Source organism: Diachasmimorpha longicaudata, chromosome 8, assembly GCF_034640455.1.
Source record: "Diachasmimorpha longicaudata isolate KC_UGA_2023 chromosome 8, iyDiaLong2, whole genome shotgun sequence".
NCBI classification, from domain to species: Eukaryota; Metazoa; Arthropoda; class Insecta; order Hymenoptera; family Braconidae; genus Diachasmimorpha; species Diachasmimorpha longicaudata.
In genome coordinates, this window is record NC_087232.1 from 7,393,872 (window position 1) to 7,417,132 (window position 23,261).

The following is a 23,261-nucleotide window of genomic DNA, read 5'->3' on the forward strand; positions in this document are numbered from 1 at the left end:
GGGAGTCGGGGCGTTTTTGAATTTCGGAGAATGTTAACGATCGTGTTAAGAGATGATTAGATTGTTGTATGAATTATTTATTGAAAAATTAGAACTCCTATGAAAAAATCTGTCATTTCGACTAAATCATGATCGAAACTTTTAGCTCATTATGTATTTGTTATATAATGTACATGATGTGAATATAAATTTAGGTAAAATAATAATATGCTTTGGTAAAAATATATTTTTTATCTCCGCGGTGATGGAGCCCTTGCAAGCCCCGTGCTTTGAATGGCCATCGCCCTATAGCGCATAGCGTCGCCAGGGCGACGGTGAGGGTACACAATACCCCGACAATACCCTGAGACAGACTCATTGTGACAAAGCCATGTTGAGATAATTAACAGTGGATGCATCAGCGGAGGCTGTCCGAAGACAACTATTAAATGGCAAACAATACACTGAACAACGGGGGGGTTCCCCATCACTCGGCAAATCGGCGGAGCGAGAGGTCAATTGATAAGTCAAAAAAAGGTGCGAATATTATGATTTTCATTCGAGTGCAGGAGAGCATGACAGTTTTTTGGAGTGAAATTTCACCTGAATCGCCCAACAAATGCTCCATTCATCCCCTCTCGCAGGGAAAATCATGAAGTGCGAGGGAAAGTCAACAAATCGTTCACTTCAACTTCTAATCGAATTTTCCATTTACCCATCAATTTTCCAGATATCCCGGCTATTGAAAATCGCAACTGGCTGCTGCATCGCCACTACACACGTCACGAGTACAAAATATCGAAGTACCTAATTGACCAGGAGTTGACCAACTCCAACGGGCACAATGAGTACGCGAGTTATTTGAAGGTAAACGGCGTTCTCGAGCGTGTTGTGGTAAATTTAGAAACAATGCCGGATTTATAATGAATTATTGTGGATTAATGGCAACGGATTGTGTTCGAGTTTGGCGCGGTTAAAAGTTACGGACAATTGACTCGGGGAAGTCGGTGTTTGGGGGGCCGGATTGTTCTATCAGATGGTTTTGTGATGTAAGATTTCCAAGTTCTGGAGGGAAAGTTAATGAAGCCCTCATGTACTCGGCAATCTGAGGTGGATTAAATTTATAAGACAAATGCTGGGAGGAAGCTCGAGTTGGAGTTCTTGATTAATATGTCCTTCGGTGATTTATTAATTGTAATCAAGGGGCGGTACAACCAGCACCACCACCTCGAGATAATTTTGAAGGAAAAATATTATTGAGATTAGGGCGTACTAGGGCCTTGCAATTACTGAGCTGTAAACTTGTGCTCTGGCTTTCTCTCTTAATTATGCGGAGATTGACAGAAAATCTTTTTTTGTTTTATTTTTAATGGAATTTGTGGCAATCTCATATGCGAAATTAATTTTTTATCGGTAAACTCTTTAGTGGATAAAGAAAACACTGTACCTCTCGCGACAACGATTATTGTTCTGAATGGAACAGCAGGTGGATTAAAAAATTAATAAAGTACAGGAATTATAGAACAAATTTCAATTAAATGGTGAGTGCTGTACTCGTGATAAATTATGCAGCATGAAATGGGGATTGAAAAGCTGAAACAAGTGAGGTAATGAAGAGGCTCATGGTACGCTCATAGGACGAGAAAAGTTGGGTAAAAATTGTCGGTGAATAACTTCCACCTTTCACTTGATTGCTTTTAACAAATATAAAATACAAAAGCGATTTTTCCCTCATTCTTCCTTATTTCCAGGGATTGATTCTTCGGAGAGAGGGGAAAATTCAAGTGTCCCTTGACTGCTTTCAAAACTGTTATAACATCAATTCTGCAAACGTCGATAACGTAAAGCAAATTGCTAAATCTCTGTGAGTAGCACTTGGACCGATGGTGAAAATATAACGACTGGAAAATTACATTATTGGAATGCTATTGGTTGAATGGAACACTAAATCGATTTATTTCTGATAGATTCCTTCTGGGAAGTCACAAAAGGGCTGTTGATGCTTATTTGGAGGCTGGAAGAATGTCAACTGCACCCGATTGGGAGATACATCACAGTCTTGGTACGAGTCGTTTAAATTTAGGGGTGGAAAGGGCGTCAAAGTTTATTAATTCATAGTTGTGCTAATGCAATGTGTCAATTTGGCATTGAAAATGCAAAAGACGAAGAAATTCTTCAGTCGCCCTTCTCCGTCGCAATAATCTTCGTCTCGTCTCGTTTAATTCACTCCGCTGACTCTCGCAATTAAAAAAATCACATTTAATTAAAAATTCAGGCTTCATGTCCCACGAAATCCATTAATTAGTCACTGTTCAATTAAAGGTGAGTGCTACGTAAAATTAAATTTATCGGAAGACGCCAAGCGGGAATTCAAGAGGTCGACAGAATTGACGAAGAATGAGATTCCCTACCTATCGCTGGCACGTCTCTACGTTGAAGAGAACCGAGTCAACGATGCCATTGAAGTTTATTCCACAGCACTCAAGTCAGTATTCTTATTGGTAAATCCATGAAAACTCCCAACGACTTGTGCCATTGAAAATGTTAAATGCAAGTGACGAAGTGCTCTTGTTCCCCTTGAAGTCGCGCCCTCAATTAAATTATTATCGTCTTGATCACTGTCACGTAGATTTTTTAATTTTTCTTTGGAATTTTTTTTTTAACTCATACATGAATCGTTGGTTCGCGGGTACGTGTCAAGATGAACCGCTTTAATCAACTTTTTTTATTTTTATATTATTATCCCTGAAGGCATCCCCGTACCGTACCACCTAAGTCTGACTTTTTATTCTTATTTTTTATTGTCTGGAAAAAAATAAAAAAATTCCACAGGATTAATAAAAAAATTAAAAAATATATGATAATGTAAAGATTATGATGACAATCAATCGATGACAGATTTATTTCCCAACTTTTTTCATGACTGATTGTTTTTTCTCGAGTACTTGAAGACATTAAATATTCCAATGAGTCTTTCCTCTTCTACTTTATGATCCTGAAGAGTTGCTCTTGACCCTTTGTCTGGTTTATCGGATTCTTGATCCATTTTATTTTTTACTAGATCGACTTCTTCCTCGACAAAGAAAATTAATTCTACAAAAATTACTCATTCACGGTTCTTCAGCACCTTTGACGAACCCTCGTATCTACATGTCGTTTAAATATTCTCTTACCTCCGGAGATTTTCAAATATCTCACGTGTAAAAAAATACATCGCAACCCCTCGTCTTTGACTTCGTCATAAAATTGTTAATGGTTTCTCAACTGAAGCCTTTTCAATGCTAATTTAAGGGCAACGTAAACTTTACGATAGACTGAATTGAATTGTTGCTCAGCCTTATGCACAACTGCTGTTAAAATAGCTGATGCAAATGCTGATAAATGCACACTTTATCCCATCGAAGTGCGAGAAGTTGAATTCAATTGGAATTTACTTATTGGGGAGATTATTCCCTCGTAGATGAGAGTCTGTTTCAAGAGTCAGGGAGATATTAATTCGATGCATCGTGTGCTCCTTGATGTTGGAAATTGATGAGCACCTCATTAAGGAGAGGAGGAATTCATTCATTAACTTCCAGGGGTTCTTGCGAGAGTGAGGATGCTGCCATTGAACTGGGGCTCGTCTATCTCAGAGTGGGCGACGATCAGCAAGCCTTCCAGCAATTTGGAACAGTCCTGGCGCACACAGCGAGCTGCACCGCGGCTATCGTGCCAATGGCTTACATCATACAAGTATGAAAGACTTTTTTATAATTTTTTTCCTCATTTTATTTCTAAAATTGTGAAGATCGTAATTTTTTCCCGCAATAGAAAATTATTAATTTAATGAGAATGGAATAAATTTGATTAACTCATGTCTGGCCCGATTTTTTTCATTTTTTGTTGTAGAATTGACAAAAGTTCAGTAAGAAAAAATGAAAATGTTCAGTTCTATGACTAAATTCGCATTAAATTGTCAGTAAACCTGAACTGTTTTGATTTTCTCAAAAATATGTTTATTCGAACTTTCTTGGTAATTATGCACGCGTGAAATTAATTTATCGCTTTCTACCTCCGCAGATGCATCAGGAATACGACGTTGCATTATCCAAGTATAAAACTGCAGCTCAGATCCTCCCGGAATCCTATCACCTGTGGAATAATATTGGCATGTGTCTGTATGGCAAGCAGAAAGTTGTTGCTGTGAGTTTACAAGTTTAGAAGTTTGTACTTTGTGGTATATATCGCGAGAGGAAGGGCCCGGGGAATTGAGTGTTGGCTCATTGCAAAGCCAAGGAAATTTCCAATCTCGAGCACCGCTTAGGCATCGATTTTCATTGAACACCTTCGTTATATTCTTGGAAAACTAATTTGAGGCGTAAAGTTTTTTGATCAGTTACTCCTCGAACAAGTCCATCGACCAAAAAATTTACAGTAACGAGTCTGGGATATTCCACCGAGGAATTGCCTCACTCCTCCCTTTTCCTCAGTAAAAAAAATTGATAGCAATTATACATTATTGATTTATCCCCTCGAATTGGATTTTTTTGTTTCTTTTAGGATTTACTGTCGTTGATAATTTTTTGAGTGACACATTTTGTGTGGGACATTTTTATCCTGGGATTATCTGAATGTCCTGAATCTCAGGATGAGAAATAGACTCGAGACGTGTTTTTATTCTATCACCTGCATTTCTCGGGATATTCCATCCTCTCTGGCTGCCTCCTCCATTTATTCAAGACCGGCTGTAACTGCCTTGAGAATAATGTTTGATCACGAGTGAAAACAAGAAAAAAAAAGTACCTCAGCCGCCAGACACTCCGCCACAACAAAAAGTAACTGGTGTCTATGCCGTAAGTTTTAATGATAAAAGTTGTCCAAAGATACGGAGATACTCGCACTATCTGTCTCAGCGTATTCCCAAGTGGTTGCAATATACTCTCGAACTACGACACTGTTCGAGTTTGACATTTCCAATGGTGCTTCTGAAGTTCTAAAAATTCCGAAAGTCATTATTGTCGTCCATAAATTACGAGAAAACCCGCAGCTACAGATGGGGCCGGGGCAAAATGGAGTGGCAGAGTAAAGTGGAAGTCAGGGAATGGTCGTGATTTTTTAATTAAACGGAGAGGAAAATTCAAAAGAGCGAAGAAAAGAAAACGGGAGAAGTAGGTCTGGAAGTCAATAAAAAAATTAATAAAAAATGAATTAAAAACGTGATAAGAAATCGCGATTGATCGAGTCGGAAGTGATCGGCCTGTAATATTGCGCAATATTATATAATGAGGCGGGGCTGGAGGGGGAGTCAGCTCTCGACACTGCAAAAATATGAGACCTGGAATAGGGTATACTGTGGTGACAGGAAAAAAGTTCTATTGAAATCGGCTAATTAAAAATTTTAATTCCCCAACGTGCCGATAAATTAATAATAATTCTCGATAATTTAGGGCGCCCCTAATTGCCCCCTCACTTTCAATAAAATGCCAAAACCACCCCCAACAACCGGGCGTGAAAGGCCGCATGCGAAAATATTGCGAATACTATCGGTGAATTTTTCCCTCAGCGAGTACCGGAGCGAGTTGAAAGCTCACTCGTGGATAATATTGTGGGAGAGGTTCCCACTGGCTGGACACGGGGGCTATTGACGCCACCGGGAGCTTTTTGACGTTAACAAAGAACGGAAAGTCTTCAATGATCCGGGGACACAGTTATTTCCTCTCCCAGTTGTCTGGCCCTCCCCTCGACTCAGAGTAATTCCAGGTTTTTCTCCGCTGAATAAATACACCGAAACAATACAATTTTTTAGTCCAGATACGCGCGAGGGAAATTCATTCGACTGTTTGATATTTTTTACTCCACACGCTCGGAAATTTCGTGCTTCTGGATTTACCTGAATTCCCCGGGCCAACACGAATAAGAGAATAGGGATGGCCTGATTGAGGTGCACGAATGATTTGCAATAATAATGAATGAAAAAAATTTCATTCGCAATTCCGGGAGGTTCCGTAGTTGGGGATAAATTGAATTTGTTGGAAGAAAGAATTAGAGAATATACATGCACTGGTTGAAGTGAATGGAGAATTTGCAATTGTGGTGAACGAAAAAATTCATCCCCTCGGAAAGAATGAAGGAGAAAAGTTGAAAGCTCGATTCTCTGGCTTTTGAAAGGTGAAGCGCAATATTTGTACAGATACCATTCACCGAGGGAAATACTATTTCAAAATTACGGAATTATTCACGTAATCGGCAGTGAAAAATTCTTGCACGAGTGGAAGAGGAGACAGATGAAACGTTGAAGAAATTTGGAGGAATGAAATTTTTAAAATTGCTCTCCCGAATTGTACAGGCAATCAGCTGCTTGAAGCGGGCTCATTACCTGAACCCGATGGCACTCCTTCCGGCGTGTAATTTGGGAAGAGTATTGCTGACCACTGGCCAACCAGCATCAGCAGCAATTTATCTATGCGCTGCTGTAACAGCAGCCCCTAAAAATCCCCAGCCGTATCTACTCCTCGGAAGTAAGTGCATCACTTGACCTCAAATTATGCATTTGGAAATCTAGAATTTACATTTCAGCGAATCCATTATACGATGGATTAAATCAAATCCGGGCTCTCAATTTACATGTTAGAGCCATGAGGGGGGGAGGTAAAGGAGGAGATGGAGAATGAGGAGAAGAATAAGTCATAAACAGACAAGAATGCGCATAATTTTCCTTCATAAATATTTTCCTGCAGCTGAATTATTTTTTTAAACCCCTTCCTGACCCGGATTTCGTCCAGATACGAGGGAGAAACTTTTGCATATTGTAAATACTGGGGGTGCCACACATCTACGTGCTCAGAATATCCCTTGTACTGTGGTGAATGGTGGAAGTAAAGTTATCGTGGAGCTTCGTGTGATCTTGTTTTGAGGTGGAAATTCTCGAGATTTTTCTTCATTGTTGAAAATTGAATTAAAAAGAGTAATTCAGGGAAATTTAGCCTGGTGATGCTTGTCAGATGTAGAGGGTAGTGGAGGGGATTTCATTAATTTACTGACTCCTGAATTTGAGAGTAAAGTTTTGCACGTACGAGGAAATTTAACACAGCGGTAATTTTATTTACAAAGACCTCGATTGCAGTTTGAAACGTAGTTTTCGCCTTCTTTTCCGGTGATTTTTATTATATTTTTTTTCTGCGGGAGACAGTCGATATTTTCGCACGAAAAAAAAATATATCTCGTGAAAGTATCGACCGCAGACGCCGTAATAACTCTTTACCGACAATAAATTTCCAGTCGCCCTGAAGAAACTGGAGGATTTGGAGGGATCGGAGAAGGCCCTCTCCAAAGCTCACTCGCTGACACCCCAGGACCCCCTCACCCTCATCAATTACGCAGTTATCCTAGAGGACAGAGGGAAAAGGGATCGCGCCAATGAGATTCTCTCTGACCTCAAGGACATCGCCGCCGTTACGACTGTCGAGTCTCAGGTATGAAAAAAAAACGTCGAAAGAAAAAGAAAAGGCCAAAACCAACACAAACGAAAAAAGTTAAGCCTAAAAGTTCAATTCACACAGACCATTAACAGAGACATTATTTTTTCTCCCTCGTTTCGTCTTTAGATCTTGGAGACTGCCAGGAGTTTGTCCCAGAGACTGCTGACGAATGCCAGAATAACTGAAGACAAACGGCTGCTTAATGAAGACGAGGTTTGAATGGAAAATTTGAATGGATTTTTTGTACAAAAATAAAAGAATTATCCACCAGCTGGATAATTATCATTAATTAATATATGGCCAGACTGATGATTGGTATTTTTTGACTGATTTACACCTTTTATTCACTTTCATACATCACCATTTTCCACCACTCTCCAGGTAATTGGTCTGTTCCCTGCACGTGAAATCCAATTTTTGGATTTGGCTCCAAAGCGGTCAGCCATCCACGTCTCCCCGCTCATATTTCTCTTCTACTTGGCAGCACGTCACCCGGAACATCCATCATCACCTGTTTTTCCAAACTTCCCTTCTGTTTTTCCTCTCGCGTTATTCATTTTCGGAATTTAAACGGAATTTCCGGGGATTTGAATAATGCCCCGAATAATCGAGCACTCGTGAATAAATCCCAGGAGTCACGGGGATATTCGTCATCAAAGCACCGCCCAGTCGAGGGTCAAACGCCAGAGGGTTTCGAATAATTTAGAAATTCACATATTAACGTCAAAGAGCGACGCTGACCCTGGAATATTCGTGCAACTCATTACGATGTGCTAACGAGTATCCCCTGCAGTGGACGTGACACATTAACGTTTCAAAAATTTGTCAAAGGCGTTCATCAACAGTCAATAGCCGTGAAATTTCCTCTGCTCCAATTATCATGAATACTAAATAAGTACCGGATGCACAGATATTACTTTATTACTGGTTATCAAGTGCCAGTTGCACCAGGGCAGCTCACGATTTTGATTTTTTATAAATAAAGTAAATGTTAAAAAAAATAAAATAAATGTAAAGGAATATTAAGCCCATTCGACCCTGTAATTATTAAAATTCAATCGAAAGTTCATCAATCACGAAGGAGCTCACTAACTCTCAATAAAATAAGAGATAATCAGCAGGTCCTTTCTCCGAAATTCCAAGACCTTCACGAAAGCTCCCCCGACGTCTTCGAAACCCCTTCAATCCCTCGATAATCCTCACCCAAAAGCACATTTCAAAGCACCCGAGACTCAATAAAAGATGAAACTGAAAACGAGACGATTCAAACCCCAACGATTCATCAAACCCTGATGTGGACGTGCTTCACATTCAAGTAAAATTCAAGTAAAATATCACATCGGTCATCGCCACATTTTCAAACCACCACTCCTAGTGTTTTTTTTCTTCACCGATGAAGACGTACCATTTCCACTTCGATTGCCACGAGTTGTCGTGCTACAACGCTAACCCGAACAAATGGACCTCTGAGCGCCTCATCCTGTCCGTCCCCTTTGTATTCCCTCTACGTGAGTCAATCCTCAGATCTTTCTAAACGGATTTGTTGGTTCTATCTCTCAGGCACGTGCAAGTGTTGCTGAACATCGAAGGGGAGAAGTAACAAACGTCGGCACCAGAACCACTACGAGAACCACCATTTTTCCATGCTATTTTTATCTTGAATTTTATTCTACGAGAAATACTGAGTGAATGGAGGTGTTTCCTAGGAAATTGGAATTTCATAGACCGGAAAAATCAATGGCATCGATGGGTTTCCTCAGTCTGATTTCATATAGATAGGTAGTGCTTGAAACAAATCGTTAATAGGAGAGAAGAGAGACTTGGGCATATGCCCTCAGCGGGTAAATAATCGAGACAAATATTTGTTCAATGCATTTATTACATGTGGGAGCACCACGAGCAGGTTTACAATCATTCATTGACTCGAATTGATCACTGGGATTTTCCTCTGGGCTCAGTCGGGGAAAATCCAGGTGATATTCATTCCCTTGTATCCGTTATCATTCATCATATCACAATACTAAATATGCAGTTACCTTTGTACAAATATATCACTCACCCTTAATCCTATCGTTGAAGCGGGGTTGTATGCTTTGTACATCGATTTTTATACAATTTTTGTTCATAATTTAATACAAAACGTAAGAACACCAAGGGAACAGTAATTTGGAAGGACTGACGTCTCATTTCGCCCATCTTGGAAATGATGAAATTCACTTCGATCCTTTTTCAAATAAGGAAAGTCTATTTGATTTCCTCGTGTCGAGGACAGAGCGAGAATTCCACTAAAAGTTACGTTTTTTAAAAATATTATTTTTATTTAAAGTGACACAAGTTTTCCGATGGGTCTCCAGGCTTTTTAATTAAAAAATTACAATTTGAAGACACTCCACGCCAAATTTTTCCAGAGTTTCCAAAATTTCGTTATCGTTGCTTCAATTTTCCGATTTAATTCCGCAACTGGTATTGGAACTACAACTTTCGTAATTTTTATTGAACAATTCTCTATGTAGAAATTAATATCCTCCCGAAAGTGTTTTTCCCCGTTGTCAAAGCAAAAGAGAAACATCTTAATTGTAAGCAGGGTCTCCATCGACTACGGTCTGAAACCCGATGACAAACAGCAAACAAACTTCTTACTTAGTTAGTGTCTTCACAAGGATATCAAGCGCAGAAAGTAATAATCCCTGTTCTTTCATATTCTTTGTCCTTGAGAAAATGTGTTTGCTGCCATTGGCTTCTCGCTATTCAGAAATTATTATCATGATAAATGTGGTCGTGTACAAAGGTATCTCGACCCGGGGAAATTCCCAAGATTCCGCGGTTGCACCTCTGAATTTTACAAATTAAAAATATCACAGTAAAATATCACATTTGCGAGGAGAGAAATTTTTTAGATAAATTCTAGCACCAGGGTTAGAATAAAGTGAGTGAATGCGAAAATATTTACAATAGGACCAAGTAGATTATGATACACCAATGAAAAATTGACTAAGATATGAAGTAGGCGGTAAAAAAATAGTTATTTAACGTAATTTAATCTAATTATCACAAGATGGGAAAAAATTAGCGTAATTTTGATCCATGTTTGGTGTCCTTTATCTTTTGCAATTATAGCTGGAAGGATAGTTCAACAATGTCAAACAACTTTCGATGTGTATTATCTACCCAATCACTGTGATATTTAATTTGTAATATTCTAGTCTGGATTTTTTCGGATGCACTTGAGGACATTTAGAGGTGCAACAGGAGAGATAAAGAACAAATATAGCGCTAAGAGGAAGCCAATGGTCCTTCATACTTTCGTAGTCCTGCAGACCCTACGTTTACATCATACATAAGTACTTTGAACATCGGTATGGTTCGTAGCTGGCTGCCACTTGTTCATTATTCTCGGCTTGAACAATTGTCCAAAAGTCATTCGAAATTGTCTCGACATGGAGCAATACAGAATGAAGTTGATGGCGCCATTGAGCAGGGCCAGGATGTCCATGATCTCCCCAAAATTGTGATAACAATTTCGAAAAAAACAATCACCCAGAATTCCCGACAGCAGTCCAAGTATTCCCTGGGGTATTTCAGTAACGAGAAATAGTAATAGAACAGCTACTAACATACGGGTGGTGCGATCAGCTCTTCTCTCCGACTTTGATGGTCTTCGGGATGGGGCGCCGTTGGTTGTCGCTGTGCATGTGTTGTAACCACGGAGGACCTGCTTGCGACCCTTCGCTCTGTGACAAAAAAAAATTATTCAAGGGGGAGGAACGGTTATTTTCATCGATGAGGGGGTTATTTTTGTTATTGACCTCCTTCTTGAAGAATGCGGGTGTCTTTGGAGGACAGTGGAGATGATAAAACTTTACGAAGGCTCCATTCGGACGGATTATTTAAATTACATTTTTTATAGGGCCTCGAGGAGGGGGAGGAAAGGACTAGGGATTGATTTTTTTGTTGGAAAAAAACGAGGGGTTGATATTGGATGTTTCGAATTCGTGGAGGCGTCGAAGGGTGGAGGTGCAGGAATAAGATGAAAAATTTATGTTGACTTTAGGAGAATGACGGATGATTAACAAGTCTTTGACATTTAAACAATTTTTTTTAAGATGAAGAACTTGAGGTTTAGGTTTGAAAAAATGATGGGAGGGAAGTTATTTTTGTTATTGAATATTTTCGTGAAGAATGTGACTAGTTTTAAGTGCCAGTGGAGACGGGAAAAATTTGAAAATTGCATTTTTCACTTGAGGGATCATTCAAATTACATTTTGTATGGGAGCAGACATTCTAGAGGTTGAATTATTTTTTAAAGCGTACGAAATTGGATAGTCGAACAGTACAGGGATGATATGAAAAATGTATTTTGACATTGAAGAATGAAAGGAGAATTTTCACATTGAGTTGATTTAAAAATTTATATTTCCCACATTTGAACGAACAGAAAACATATTGTTCATCCAAACAGCAGATATGTCTCATTTCATTACACCCTTATCTCCACTAGATTGAGTATCCCAGCGTGATATGGACATCCCCGATACTCGAGAAATAATATTAAGTTTGGAAGAATGTCGATTCTCCGGAGGATAACAGCTCTTCGCGCTTCTCCCACTTCGTAAAACTCAATTTTTTATATCTTCGACATTGAGAGTATCAAATCCATTACGTTCTCTCCCTGAATTCGCACTTTTCCCTTCCCCTTTACGGTAACAAATGGAGATAAAAAGAAGATCTGTGCCCCTGTTGAGAAATTATTCATGAAGGGAGGTTGAAGTTTGACGTTATACTTTGAACTTTGTGCGCTTTATGTGTGCATAAATAGAGACTCGAGTGGACTCCTTTATGAAGGTGTTGAAGTGAAATCGACGTAAATCTTCCAACCTTTGAAAATATTTCAGTTGTAAAGGGGTGGAATAGTTTATAAGTCGATTCTACTTGGCCAGCATTTTTTAAACCAACTCCGGTTTGTCACTGAATATTTTATTCTGTGATACTTTGAAGCTCGGAATATTTTAATATACACAAAATTTTTATCACTTTTAAATATTAATTTTACGCTTCCCCCCAATGATCCCACAATTCCATGATTTACAATTTTATTTGTTAATTATTTACTGATATTTGAAATTCAAATTATTGACATTAAATTCAACGAAGCTATAAAATAATAAATAAATAATTAATACATAATTATAATAATTATGTTTTAATAGAACAAAATTTTCAATACGCGAAATTTTACTTTTCACCGACTGTTAAAGTTTGACATCGAGAAGGGAAAAGATCACGCGAGCTAAGAAGGATTTTAGAAAATATCAGAGCAGTAACTCACTTGTAAAGCGCTTTTATCAGCCAGCAGCTGATGACCGTGAGGATGAGACAGGGCAGGAGTTTCACCACCACCGCTAACACCCAGAAATTAAGCTGATACAGGACGCCCTTTCCTGAGTAACTGGCTGCATCAACGTAGTACAGAATCTCCTCCTTACCGTGCTCTATAACCGGCTGCTTATGTATCTGTGGGTGAGAGCATCACATCATTTCTCATTTCGGTTGATTATACACCGGGTATTTGTGTTGTTTCCTTAAGAGGATTCACCCATTTTCTACCTGGGATTTTGATAATTGTAGGGGGAAAAATATTCAGTCAAAATTAGGGAAGCTTTACACAATCGTAACGACAAATCATTGTCAGGAAATGTCGGAAATATCCTCGATCTGTATCTTTCTTTTTTTTTTCAATAAAATTTGAGGGGATGTTGGCGTACGTTTTTGAGTATTTTTATACTCACTTGAAATACTAGAAAACTTGGAGCACAGGCGAACATTGGAGTTATGAAGCTACACCACAAAGCCAGTCTACACCGGGAGGCTGTACACCAGGCGTGGTTGTACTGTGGAAATCTGTAAAAAATCCAAAAAGTACAATTTAAGATGAAATATATCAAAATTCTTAAATTCTGGAATTTTTTTTGGTTTAGAAAATCAAAGAATTAATTAATAACTAAATAAACCATAGAAATAGGTCCTTAATTCCCATTTAATTAGATTTTCCAATCCGGACACTGCCAAATAAATTAATTAATGAAGACATGAATAAATTATGAACATTGTACTTGGTGATGTCATAAATGTCAAGAGTTTCAACCACCGTATCGCAAAAAGTATAATTGAATCAGAATTCTCCTCGACTTTATCTTCCGAGAGATGAAATAGTAAAACTGAAAAAATTTGACAGTCTCTGGAACTGAGAGATGCATCAGAAGTTGAAATGCATAGTTGTCAGTGTCAGGAGAAAATTTTCTCATTGTGTCCGCGAACATCGTGAGAGCATTCAACGTGTCACATCGGCCTGGATACACAAACCCGTGAGATATAATTTTTTTTTTTCATTTCAGTACTTCCACTATTTTTCTCTCTGATATACCTGAGCTCTCCATGCTCCCGCACTTTCTATCTCCTTTCATCTTGAAATATAGATCGTCGGTAACTATTATCGTGTTCTTTTCACTCGACGGTGTAAAATTATCCTTTAATAATACACCTACTATGTTACTGGGTCTTGAAAGTGGGATATTGTGCACAGGAAAAGTTTCATTTTCTTAGTGGAATTTTAATGGATTGTTGTCATGCTCAGGAGAGCTAGACAAGGGAGGAATTTTATTTTTTATGGAATGTTGGCTTCCTATTGAATATTCCAGGTATTTGCAGTACAATCGAATTAAAAACTAAGTCCAGAACAGAAATTTCTTTTTTTTATAAAAATGATATCTCCAGCAGAATCAAATTTTCATCAGGAAAAACTTCCTTATTATACAACAGTGACTTTGACTAGTACTTTGTGACTCTATAAATCACGTTCAGATGGAAATTAATTTGTTCTTCAATAGGTTTTCTCTGAAAAGAGGACAAAACCTGCAAGTTGTAAGTACTTGGAGGAAGTCTTTAACCCGGTAATTAGTTCCAAAGGATGAAGAAGTCGGTGAGTCCGCGGGAGAAAGGAGTAAGCTCAAGTAATTTCCGTTAAAGTGAAATGAATGTTTGCCCCTGTCGATTGACGGATAGATTCATTACGTTTTTTTATTATATATCGCATTTAAATCGTCCAGAAACTTTCGATTCCTATAAATCTCCGGGAAAATTGGATCGCGTTGGAGTGAGTCAAAAGAGAATAAATTACGCTGGCTCAGACATCTGCATTGATGAAGCTTTGAAGGGACTTCGCGGAAATTATTCACGCGAGAAAAATATTTCCAGGATAACCTAGGGAATAGGGTGGAAAATTCTACTCGATTTCTGATGAAATATTATTCCCGAGGACGTTTATAACTAGAGTGGAAAATTGAAAAGGGAATGGAAAATTTTAATATCTGGTAAAATAAAGAGCAAATAATATAATATATAATATGATAGCATTTTTTTATAAATTGATCAATATCAGCTGCATTGAGTGCTTTCGCCAATAACTACCACGACAACCTCAGGGGATGAGCATTTTCATTGATTTAGTGAGGGGGTAAGGAGAGGGGGAAAATTTTGGCCTGGAGCTTTGAATAAATTTGTTGCTGAGTATCGAAGTACAGCAACCGGATCATAATTAATTATTCGGTGCTCGACGCTACCACTGCGGTACAATCTATCAGTAACGTGAAAATAGAGGTAAGAATACCGTGAAATTGAGGATAATTTAATGATGGTGGTAGGAAAATGTTGCGAAGTTTATCGGTGAAAAGATTTTTCGCGGATATATTAGGCGCCATGAAAATTATCTCATTCCATTTTTTTTTCATGCAAAACATGCAAAAACGATTGTTGCAGAAAATTCCATTCACGTCCACATAATTACAAAATTAACTCGGTAATGGGGTTGTAAGACGCAACGTCAAAAGCGATTTTCTCGTGAAATCTCGTCTGGAAAAAATTCTTCGGACATTCTCCTTCGGATTCCGGCATACGACATAATCCCCTTTTAATCAGGTCTTTTTTCTTGACTTCAAAAGTCATTATCATATCCTCAGGAAATTTTCCTTCAATATTTTAAAATATTCTCCACGTCTGACTTAAAAAATTCCCATCACTTCATTAGAACATGAGAAAGAAATTAACAATTGAAAAAAAAAATTCTTTCATGACCAGTTCTTCTCATTAAGCTCCCATGAAAGCTTAAAACATTGTCATTCTCAAAAAATAAAAAAAAAACCCCGAAGTGAATTGTCCCCCACCCCATAATCCCCAAATAACAGACCTATCCGCACCTGCCCTAAACCGTTTGACAATTTCCCCTGAAAATTTACTCTCCACTTTAATCATCACACACGCAATATCCAATTAATTAAGAAAGCCAACGTTTGAGTCACCGCTGCTAATACACTGTGTACACACGATACACATAAGGTAAGAGGGTGCGGTAAAGCTCGTTAAGCTCACATTCTGGATCACTTGAGCCGCATCCAATGGCTAAGCCCAGGTGTACACCGAGATTACATGAATTTGCATAGTCGATGGCACGTCACAAACGTTAATCACACATTTCGAACCCGATTGATCCCCGATTTTCCTGTTTTTGGTTTGTTAATCGTTGAAAAGAAGCAGCACAGAAAAAAAACCCAAACTAAAACTCATAACTGATACATAGGTCTCTAAAAACTATATAAGTGACACATTATAATTTTTCCGGAATTATATATTGAATATATCCACTCGTAATCATTTTTTATAATGAAATGGGATGAGAAATAATATTTGCAAAACTCCTTTTCACGATTTTCGCCGTCTTCTGCACGAGACATTGATTGATTATTAAGAAGGGAATATCTGCGATATTATTTCCAAGTGCACATGTGCATTAATTACCAATGAATAATTTTCTCCATCTACTTAACGACTCGTGTGCATGTCGGGGCTATAATGAAAGCACCAACTCCAGTCCCTCGGGCAACACCCGGGCGAATTAAATGCGGAATACGAGGGAAGAATGAAAAAATCCCGTTTTATGGAACGTGAATGGAAATGTACACCCGATAGAGAAACAAAACAGTAAAAACTTTGAAATGCCATTTGGTTTTACACCGCACGCAGTATGCGATGAATAACGTGGTGGGTACTAAAGGGCTTGATCCATAAATAAATTCTGTATTTGCAGAAATGTAGTCCATTTTACCGTGTCAGGTGTGGACATCTCGATAACGAGTGGGTTTCAAGAAAAAAAAAATTGCACACCTGCAAATTAATTTAAATAAAATATAATTTTTTAATTCGAATACCCTATAAGAGGCACCAAAATCGTGTTCAAGTTGATGCTGGGAGAAATAATTTTATGTTCACCAAATTAAAAATTAAAAGTGATAAATACCTGATAGCGATGTATCGCCAGAGTGCTAGAGACAGAGTCAGTGCGATGCTGATGGTGTGCATCAGTTGAGCAAAATGCATGTGAAAGAGTACGAAAACAGCGCCATAATACGGAAATCTCTGGTGCTCAGGTAGTAGCAAGTACTCGTAAACGGCGAATGGAATGTACTCAATCATAACGAGCATGTCAGCTGTTGCAAGTCCAGTGAGTATTCTATTGATCGGTGCCATGGCCATATCCTTGCGAGTGAGGACAACGATATTGAGGATGTTGGCGACAGTGCCGAACAAGCAGACGATGAGGGCAACATAGCCGTGGTAGAGACGATAGGAGAGAGCTAGTTGACGAATGTATCCGCTGCAGTAGCAAACTGTTTGATAATTGTTGATGGCATTGGCACTGTAGTTGTTCATGTAATCAAGATCCTCCTCGGTTATGTTGAAGCTGTTCAGAATGTGGGTGTAATTCTTCAGGTGATGCATGACTGTGTCGCGTCGCAGGAGAATACCAAGTTCCAATAATGATGAGCTCCCATTCAGGACGAGTGAGTGATTAGTCTCAGCTCCGTGAGGAGGCATTTTTTAGATTGTTGCATCGTGGAGGCTGGCGGCATCAACGGGCTGATGATGAATGGGGAAGGAACTTTATTGCTGTAAGAACAAGGTGGGAAGTCGATAGAATAGGGTGGAAGAAGATTCGGGGGGTTGAGAAAAGTCTCATTTTTTAAAATACATGTTTTTCGTGAGTAACTATTTCACTGGCTTTTTCCTTTGGCCCTCGATGGAGTCATTTCAGGGGAGAAAATTCGGAAAATGATGAAGGGTTATATTAAATATTGGCTTGGTCAAACAGTATTCAGGGTCAAGTGGGAGAGAGAAATGGGGGATCGTGTTTAGGCTCTCCCCTTTGGCCCCAAAAAAGTTTTGATCCTTCAATAACGTATGTTGCATTGAAAAAATATTCCTGGGAATGCTCTGGCTTCACTGAACATCGCTCAAATTCTCTGATAACTAAAGCAATTTCTGGAGGAAGAAATAAGCAAAAATTCAAAGAGGAAAATATTTCTCTACGACTGGAGAGTATCTTCCTTTGCACATCTAAAGCACTAGAGAAATTCATGTGTCATATACACTCACGTGCATTGTCTCTTGGGAAACAACGGTTTTTATATCGACTAAGTCAGTATCAGCATTAATGGAAATATATTCCGAAGAAACGAAAACCTCGGCTGAGCGCAGAATTGGAATGTCAGGACGTTCCCTTGAGCTTTCATGGTACACTCAGTTCCTCATATTCAATTTCTTCCTGAATATCATTACGTTATGGAATACAATGCGAAGATCCGAGCTGGAATTATTTCCTAAATATTTTTGTGTGTCGAGGGGAATCCACAGGGAGTGCATCGCAAAGGCTCCAGGATATCATCACATTAATCCCTGAGTTCCTGGAAAATAATATGGAAATAACAAAGATTAAATAGAGTAGTTGGTGGGTCTAGGTGAGAAATTGGATATGTCACGTGAGTGAAAAGTTTCATGCCAGGAATTTTTTGAAATATCAAATATCTCGAGTGTTACTCCTGAAGGGCAATTCTTCAATTTTTAGAAAAAATTATGCCACCATTCCTCGCTGATTTTGACAGATGACGTCTTCACTCACGTGCGCTGGAGGAAATTATTCTGTTTTGTATTTTTATGTTTATGATCCGGTGCACATGAGTTTGAATCTGAGGTATTGTATAATTGTTACTTGAGCTGTCTGATGCAGATGCTGCATTCAATTCCATTGATACGGTTTTCACTGAATTTTCATGTAATGAGAGACTTGAGTAAACAGGGTAGTTTGAAATTGCGAATGTGTCTCTTGCCTGTGGGCAAGTAATACAAGACAGATGCGAAACGAATGATCCATTAATTATTAAGAAGCCATTAAACCAACAGTAGTTTCAGGTAATTTTAATTTTTCGTGTTGTTGAATTATTTTCGGAATTGTAGGAGAAGAATCGTGAACTGAATTGAAATCTATGAAATATAAAATATAAAAAACGTTCCAACAACTGCCTCCTCTGTCTTCATATCACAGATCTGAGTGTCTGCAAAAAGAGTCTGAATGTCTGAGGTCTCGTTCAATATTTCATCCCCAGGGACTGATTTAATAAACCACTGCAGAAGGATCAAATCAAAGGAAACATCCGGAATAACGATCGCAGTGCCGAATAATAATGCCATTTGTCACTTGGAGCGCGGTCTGACAGCTCTGAGAGATGGCAGTTGTGTATTGGGAGAATCAATTGCATCGCTTCTGTCATCCTCCTGCGTGTGTTAATGCATTTGTTGAAATTGAATGGCTCCATTTCTGTCGCAAAATACCCTTCACTGTGACTAATTGCCCCGCCGCGATGCCTTCAATATGCAATAACTAGTCGCTAATTCCAGGCCCTAAGTCTTCGGTTCAAAGGTGACAATTATCATTTTGAAAAATACAAAATTTTGATTGAAGATTTTTTAAAATAAATATTGAAAATTACTGTTATTGATGGACAACAGTATTAATTTTTGCTTTACGTCTGTCCGAAACAATCAGTTTACGATTGACAGTTCAATTAACAACTCAACTGGGCATTCGATAAGTCGAATGCAACTGCGAGAACTGCGTGCCTCAGTGGGAGTTAGATTTAATTAATTAAAACTCAGGATTGGATTGCTCAGATACAGATCATTGTGGGATACATTAGGGATTGAAGAGACTGCAGTTGTCCAACGCCAGGACTTGCTCCATTCATCATGATTTATTTTGAAAAATTACGGAAAGTCAGTCGGTAAAAATTTAAGAATAATTATTCCATTATTTTGTAGAATAAGGAAGAACACGATTTTTTCGATAAAAAAATAACGAAACAACTGAATAAATGAAAAATTGTACAATTTTTCTTTGTTCCCCTTTTGTCTGCGGTCCCTTTGGAAAAGTTTAAAAAGCAAAAATGGTTCATGTAAAAATATTGATTTAATATGCTCTAGAGTGGGTGTATCATTTTCGGGGAAATTACCCACTATCAGGTTCTTGAAAATTCGCTTTAATAATGTGAAGACTGTGCTGAATTATCTCGAAAATTATAATCAATGAAATTTCATTAATTACATGAAGCCACATCACTGCTGCCGAAATTATGGAAGAAAATTCCCGAAGTTTTGGAAGTATTTTTTACTCATTCTGTTGAACGTGGGATGCAATTTCGGTAAATTAAATTTCATTTTCCGCCAAATGCAGTTTCGTGGAAATGTTATTAATAGACTAGCTGTTGACATGACGTTGAATGGCAACAAATGAATGCTCCCGAATTAATTAAAAATTATTAAATCATTGGTGATTGACGATTCAGTTATTCCACTCGTTGCTTTTTGTTTTTTATTTTAAAAATAGCCAGAGAAATTTACCCGGATTAAAATTTTCTATAAAATTTCAAACTGAAGTTCTGCAAAAATTTACAATGCTTCGGTTATGAAAAAATTTACTATTGTCATTTTCAAGTTTAAAAAATAATCCAGGAATTATTGACAGTTGAAAAGGTCTCTGTCATCCCCCCACTTCCTCTTTGGTTTATTTAATAATTAACGTCTGTGAGGGATTCCGAACCGACTGGAATATTTTCCTCCCGTCGTCATCCCCTCAAAAACAATTTTAAATGAAAAAAATTGAATAAATATCGGTTTTCGGACGGTACGTGACCCCGCACAACAGGGAGGTGTTATCCTCGTGATATCCGTCAACGGTGCAGAATAATCCCCACGATAATTCTAATCCAGCATTTCAGATCCATCAATTTCTACAACTCATCACTTCAGGGATTCAATAGGAATCGGTTTGAGTATGATTCCGAGTGGAGGTGATATACGTAGGTCAATTGGTGTCCCTTCCGGGCAGTGATACGACACGTACAACGTTACACCTCTAAATCAGGCTTTATTGCTTCAATTATCCGTCTCGCAACGCAACTTCTCTCGATTGAATTACGTACAATTTGCCTGTTATTCAGTGATTCCATTAATTACGATGGTCACATTCACTTACATCATAAAACCAGTGCCTCAAATTAACGCGCTTTATCGCCGAAGAAGTTGGGGTCCCTCAATTCAAGTCATTTTCAGTGTCTTAAATTACGCCGAGACGTGGGGTCTAGACACAGCCAAGTCAAAAATCCTAAAAAATAAGATTTTGCTGGAGGTTGTGTGATAAAAGCTCGGCAAGTTAAATAAATTTTCCTCTATAATAAAAAAAAATGAGGAAGTTTGCCAATAAGTTTCTATTTCTTCGGAAAAAAATTACGAAAATAACAATAGTGCATTTACATTATATGTTATATTTATATGGAACTAGTTTAATTGGAAATATCGTCATCAATCATCTTTCTTCATTTCTCCGATCAGTCAATTCATGAGAGACGACGCGCTGGGGGGTTCCCTCATGGGGTGGCCAAGCAGAGGTCAAAGGCTTCAATCGTATAGTGAATAATTCAGTTATATTTTCTCAGTAAAAATAAAGGAATGATCTGCGAAGCTGTGGGGCAGTTGCGAAATGGTAACCTCACAGCATCTCGTGAAAATAGGCGAGTTAATATCCACATTCCCCGGTACTCGTAAAAGTGTATGGCCAGGGGTGTTTTCCCCGACCAGAATGGTATTTCCCGCATTTACTCTCAGGTTTGAATATTGAAGGAAATTTCGCGAATAGGAGCAACTTCACCGCAGCGTAAAATGTAAATTACGTGTAGAATTGGAAGCTTTCGGGTTGCGAATCAAAATATTTTACTTCACAGGCAGAATTACCCCGGGAATCAATTAATTTATGGCCTACACGAATATTATTTATTATTTATTGTGACTTTTAAGGAAAAGTCAATGTTGGATAATTTGCTTTGAAATGGAAAACGTTTTTTACAAAAAAATTTTTACGAAAAATATTTCAACCGAATAAATCATCCAAAGCTCTTAATAATTTCTTCCCAGCTTTTTACCCTTTACTCCTTGCATAATGTCCACAAGTTAAATATTTACCCATTTCCAAAAGCTCGGTAATGCCTCTTAAGGATGAGCGAACAGATTTATGATCACAGTCAACAGGTTACCATAACGCTCATTCACGTATCACTTAACGTTTCACATGCTCCGCGGAGCTTTCGACCGGTTGCTGCGTAAGCACGACGCTGAGCTTCAACTGAACGAGAATTTCGTAGCGGTCTCCCCACTTCACTCAGGAGAAGTCTTCTCCCTCCCGGAGGACAGCTGCGCGGACTGCCGACAACTCCTGATGGAATGCCACAGTAAAGAGTGTATTGAATTATTCAAAAGATATTTCTCTCGCGAGCTTTTTTTTTCAGCCGCTGCAAGGGGAAAATCCGTCACTTATGGCTAACAGTTGTTCTTGGGGGGCTGTCACGGGTGGAGTGGATTTTTAAACGGCTTCGGCACTTCGCTATTCAGCTGCTCTGGTGAATCGTATTTCAAGATCATCGCAAGGGTTCACCGGCTTTTCTTCCAGGATATTTTTCCCCTAAATTTTTCACGCACGTTTCTTCTAGTTTCATTTTACCCCCATTCACCCTATCTGTGTCATTTACATACCCTGTGAAAAATTACCCCAAGATTCAAGCTCTTCCAAAATATCGCAAGCTAAACGAGAAAAAACTGTTCGCAATGGATCTAGAGATAGAGAAGACTGGGGTAAAAGGGAACGATGGAAACGTCAGTGAATTCTCGTGAGGGAATTTTCATTAGAATAATTTCCCATTCTTTACCAGAACATTGATATTTTTATTATGAATTCTCTCACTGATTTGGAATATTTATTTTTTTTTGGGATTGAAATTTATTGCGACCGTTCAAGTCAGTGAACGATTCTAACAAATCATAATTTTTACACAGAATGTTTTTTCTCGGTCTACCAAATATTTCCTGAAGCAATATAATCCCAGGACTACGTAAGACGAATCCCAGACACAGTGCCCTCCCCCAGGAGCTATCTTCATGAATAAGTAAATACAGCCTAAAACACTGCAGCCCTATTTTCCAACATCTTCCCCTCGAAATCAGTAGAAAGTCTCTCCATTTAATCCATCACTCTGTGCTCCACATGCACTCCCTCCTGCCGCTGGCCCCCCAATGACTGATAGCTCCCCCCGATAAGGGCAATTCACCCAACTTGAATCGATTTTTATTTCGATTTCTCATTTTACCACGCACCACATTCTGTTGATTCTCATTACCGATCGCATCAGCGAGAGAACTCAAGTGTGTGAAATGCGAAACGACATGTCCCACTGATGACACCAGGGTAAAGAAACAAGACAGGAACAACAAGGGGGTGTTGTCTTCCTAATAGATGGGGTGGTTGACCCTTTCGTATCGAGAGGTCTTATCACCAGCGTTCGATCAAATTTATTAATTGCTATTTTGTTATTTCTTTCCTTTTCATGTAAATATTCC

General features: G+C 38.5%; 2 protein-coding genes across 2 annotated transcripts; one reads left to right on the plus strand and one right to left on the minus strand.

Moving 5' to 3' along the window:
- The first annotated feature begins 190 nt into the window (after positions 1-190).
- Positions 191-7,731, plus strand: LOC135165277 (Bardet-Biedl syndrome 4 protein). Its single transcript, XM_064126409.1, has 10 exons — positions 191-516; positions 710-846; positions 1,731-1,843; positions 1,947-2,041; positions 2,302-2,464; positions 3,558-3,711; positions 4,039-4,161; positions 6,305-6,476; positions 7,237-7,430; positions 7,563-7,731. Exons 1-10 carry the CDS (start codon positions 429-431, stop codon positions 7,653-7,655), a joined length of 1,332 nt encoding a protein of 443 aa, XP_063982479.1. The 5' UTR covers positions 191-428; the 3' UTR covers positions 7,656-7,731.
- A 1,575-nt stretch (positions 7,732-9,306) lies between these two features.
- On the minus strand, positions 9,307-22,102 carry LOC135165104 (G-protein coupled receptor dmsr-1). Its single transcript, XM_064126054.1, has 6 exons — positions 21,834-22,102; positions 17,919-18,226; positions 16,783-17,432; positions 13,223-13,334; positions 12,763-12,947; positions 9,307-11,167 (listed from the first exon to the last, which is right to left on the minus strand). The coding sequence occupies exons 3-6, from the start codon at positions 17,358-17,360 to the stop codon at positions 10,768-10,770; spliced, it is 1,275 nt and encodes a 424-aa protein (XP_063982124.1). The 5' UTR covers positions 17,361-17,432; positions 17,919-18,226; positions 21,834-22,102; the 3' UTR covers positions 9,307-10,767.
- Positions 22,103-23,261: the final 1,159 nt, after the last annotated feature.

What these genes read in the sequence shown, in the direction of transcription:
- LOC135165277 (XM_064126409.1), top strand. Translation starts at nt 429, where the DNA reads ATGGCAAACAATACACTGAACAACGGGGGGGTTCCCCATCACTCGGCA. An exon ending in GCCGTATCTACTCCTCGGAA is followed by an intron (nt 6,477 to 7,236) that starts GTAAGTGCATCA and finishes ATAAATTTCCAG; the next exon opens with TCGCCCTGAAGAAACTGGAG. An exon ending in TTACGACTGTCGAGTCTCAG is followed by an intron (nt 7,431 to 7,562) that starts GTATGAAAAAAA and finishes TTTCGTCTTTAG; the next exon opens with ATCTTGGAGACTGCCAGGAG.
- LOC135165104 (XM_064126054.1), bottom strand. Translation starts at nt 17,360, where the DNA reads ATGCCTCCTCACGGAGCTGAGACTAATCACTCACTCGTCCTGAATGGG. An exon ending in TGGCGATACATCGCTATCAG is followed by an intron (nt 13,335 to 16,782) that starts GTATTTATCACT and finishes GATTTTTTACAG; the next exon opens with ATTTCCACAGTACAACCACG. An exon ending in CAAGTTTTCTAGTATTTCAA is followed by an intron (nt 12,948 to 13,222) that starts GTGAGTATAAAA and finishes TCTCACCCACAG; the next exon opens with ATACATAAGCAGCCGGTTAT.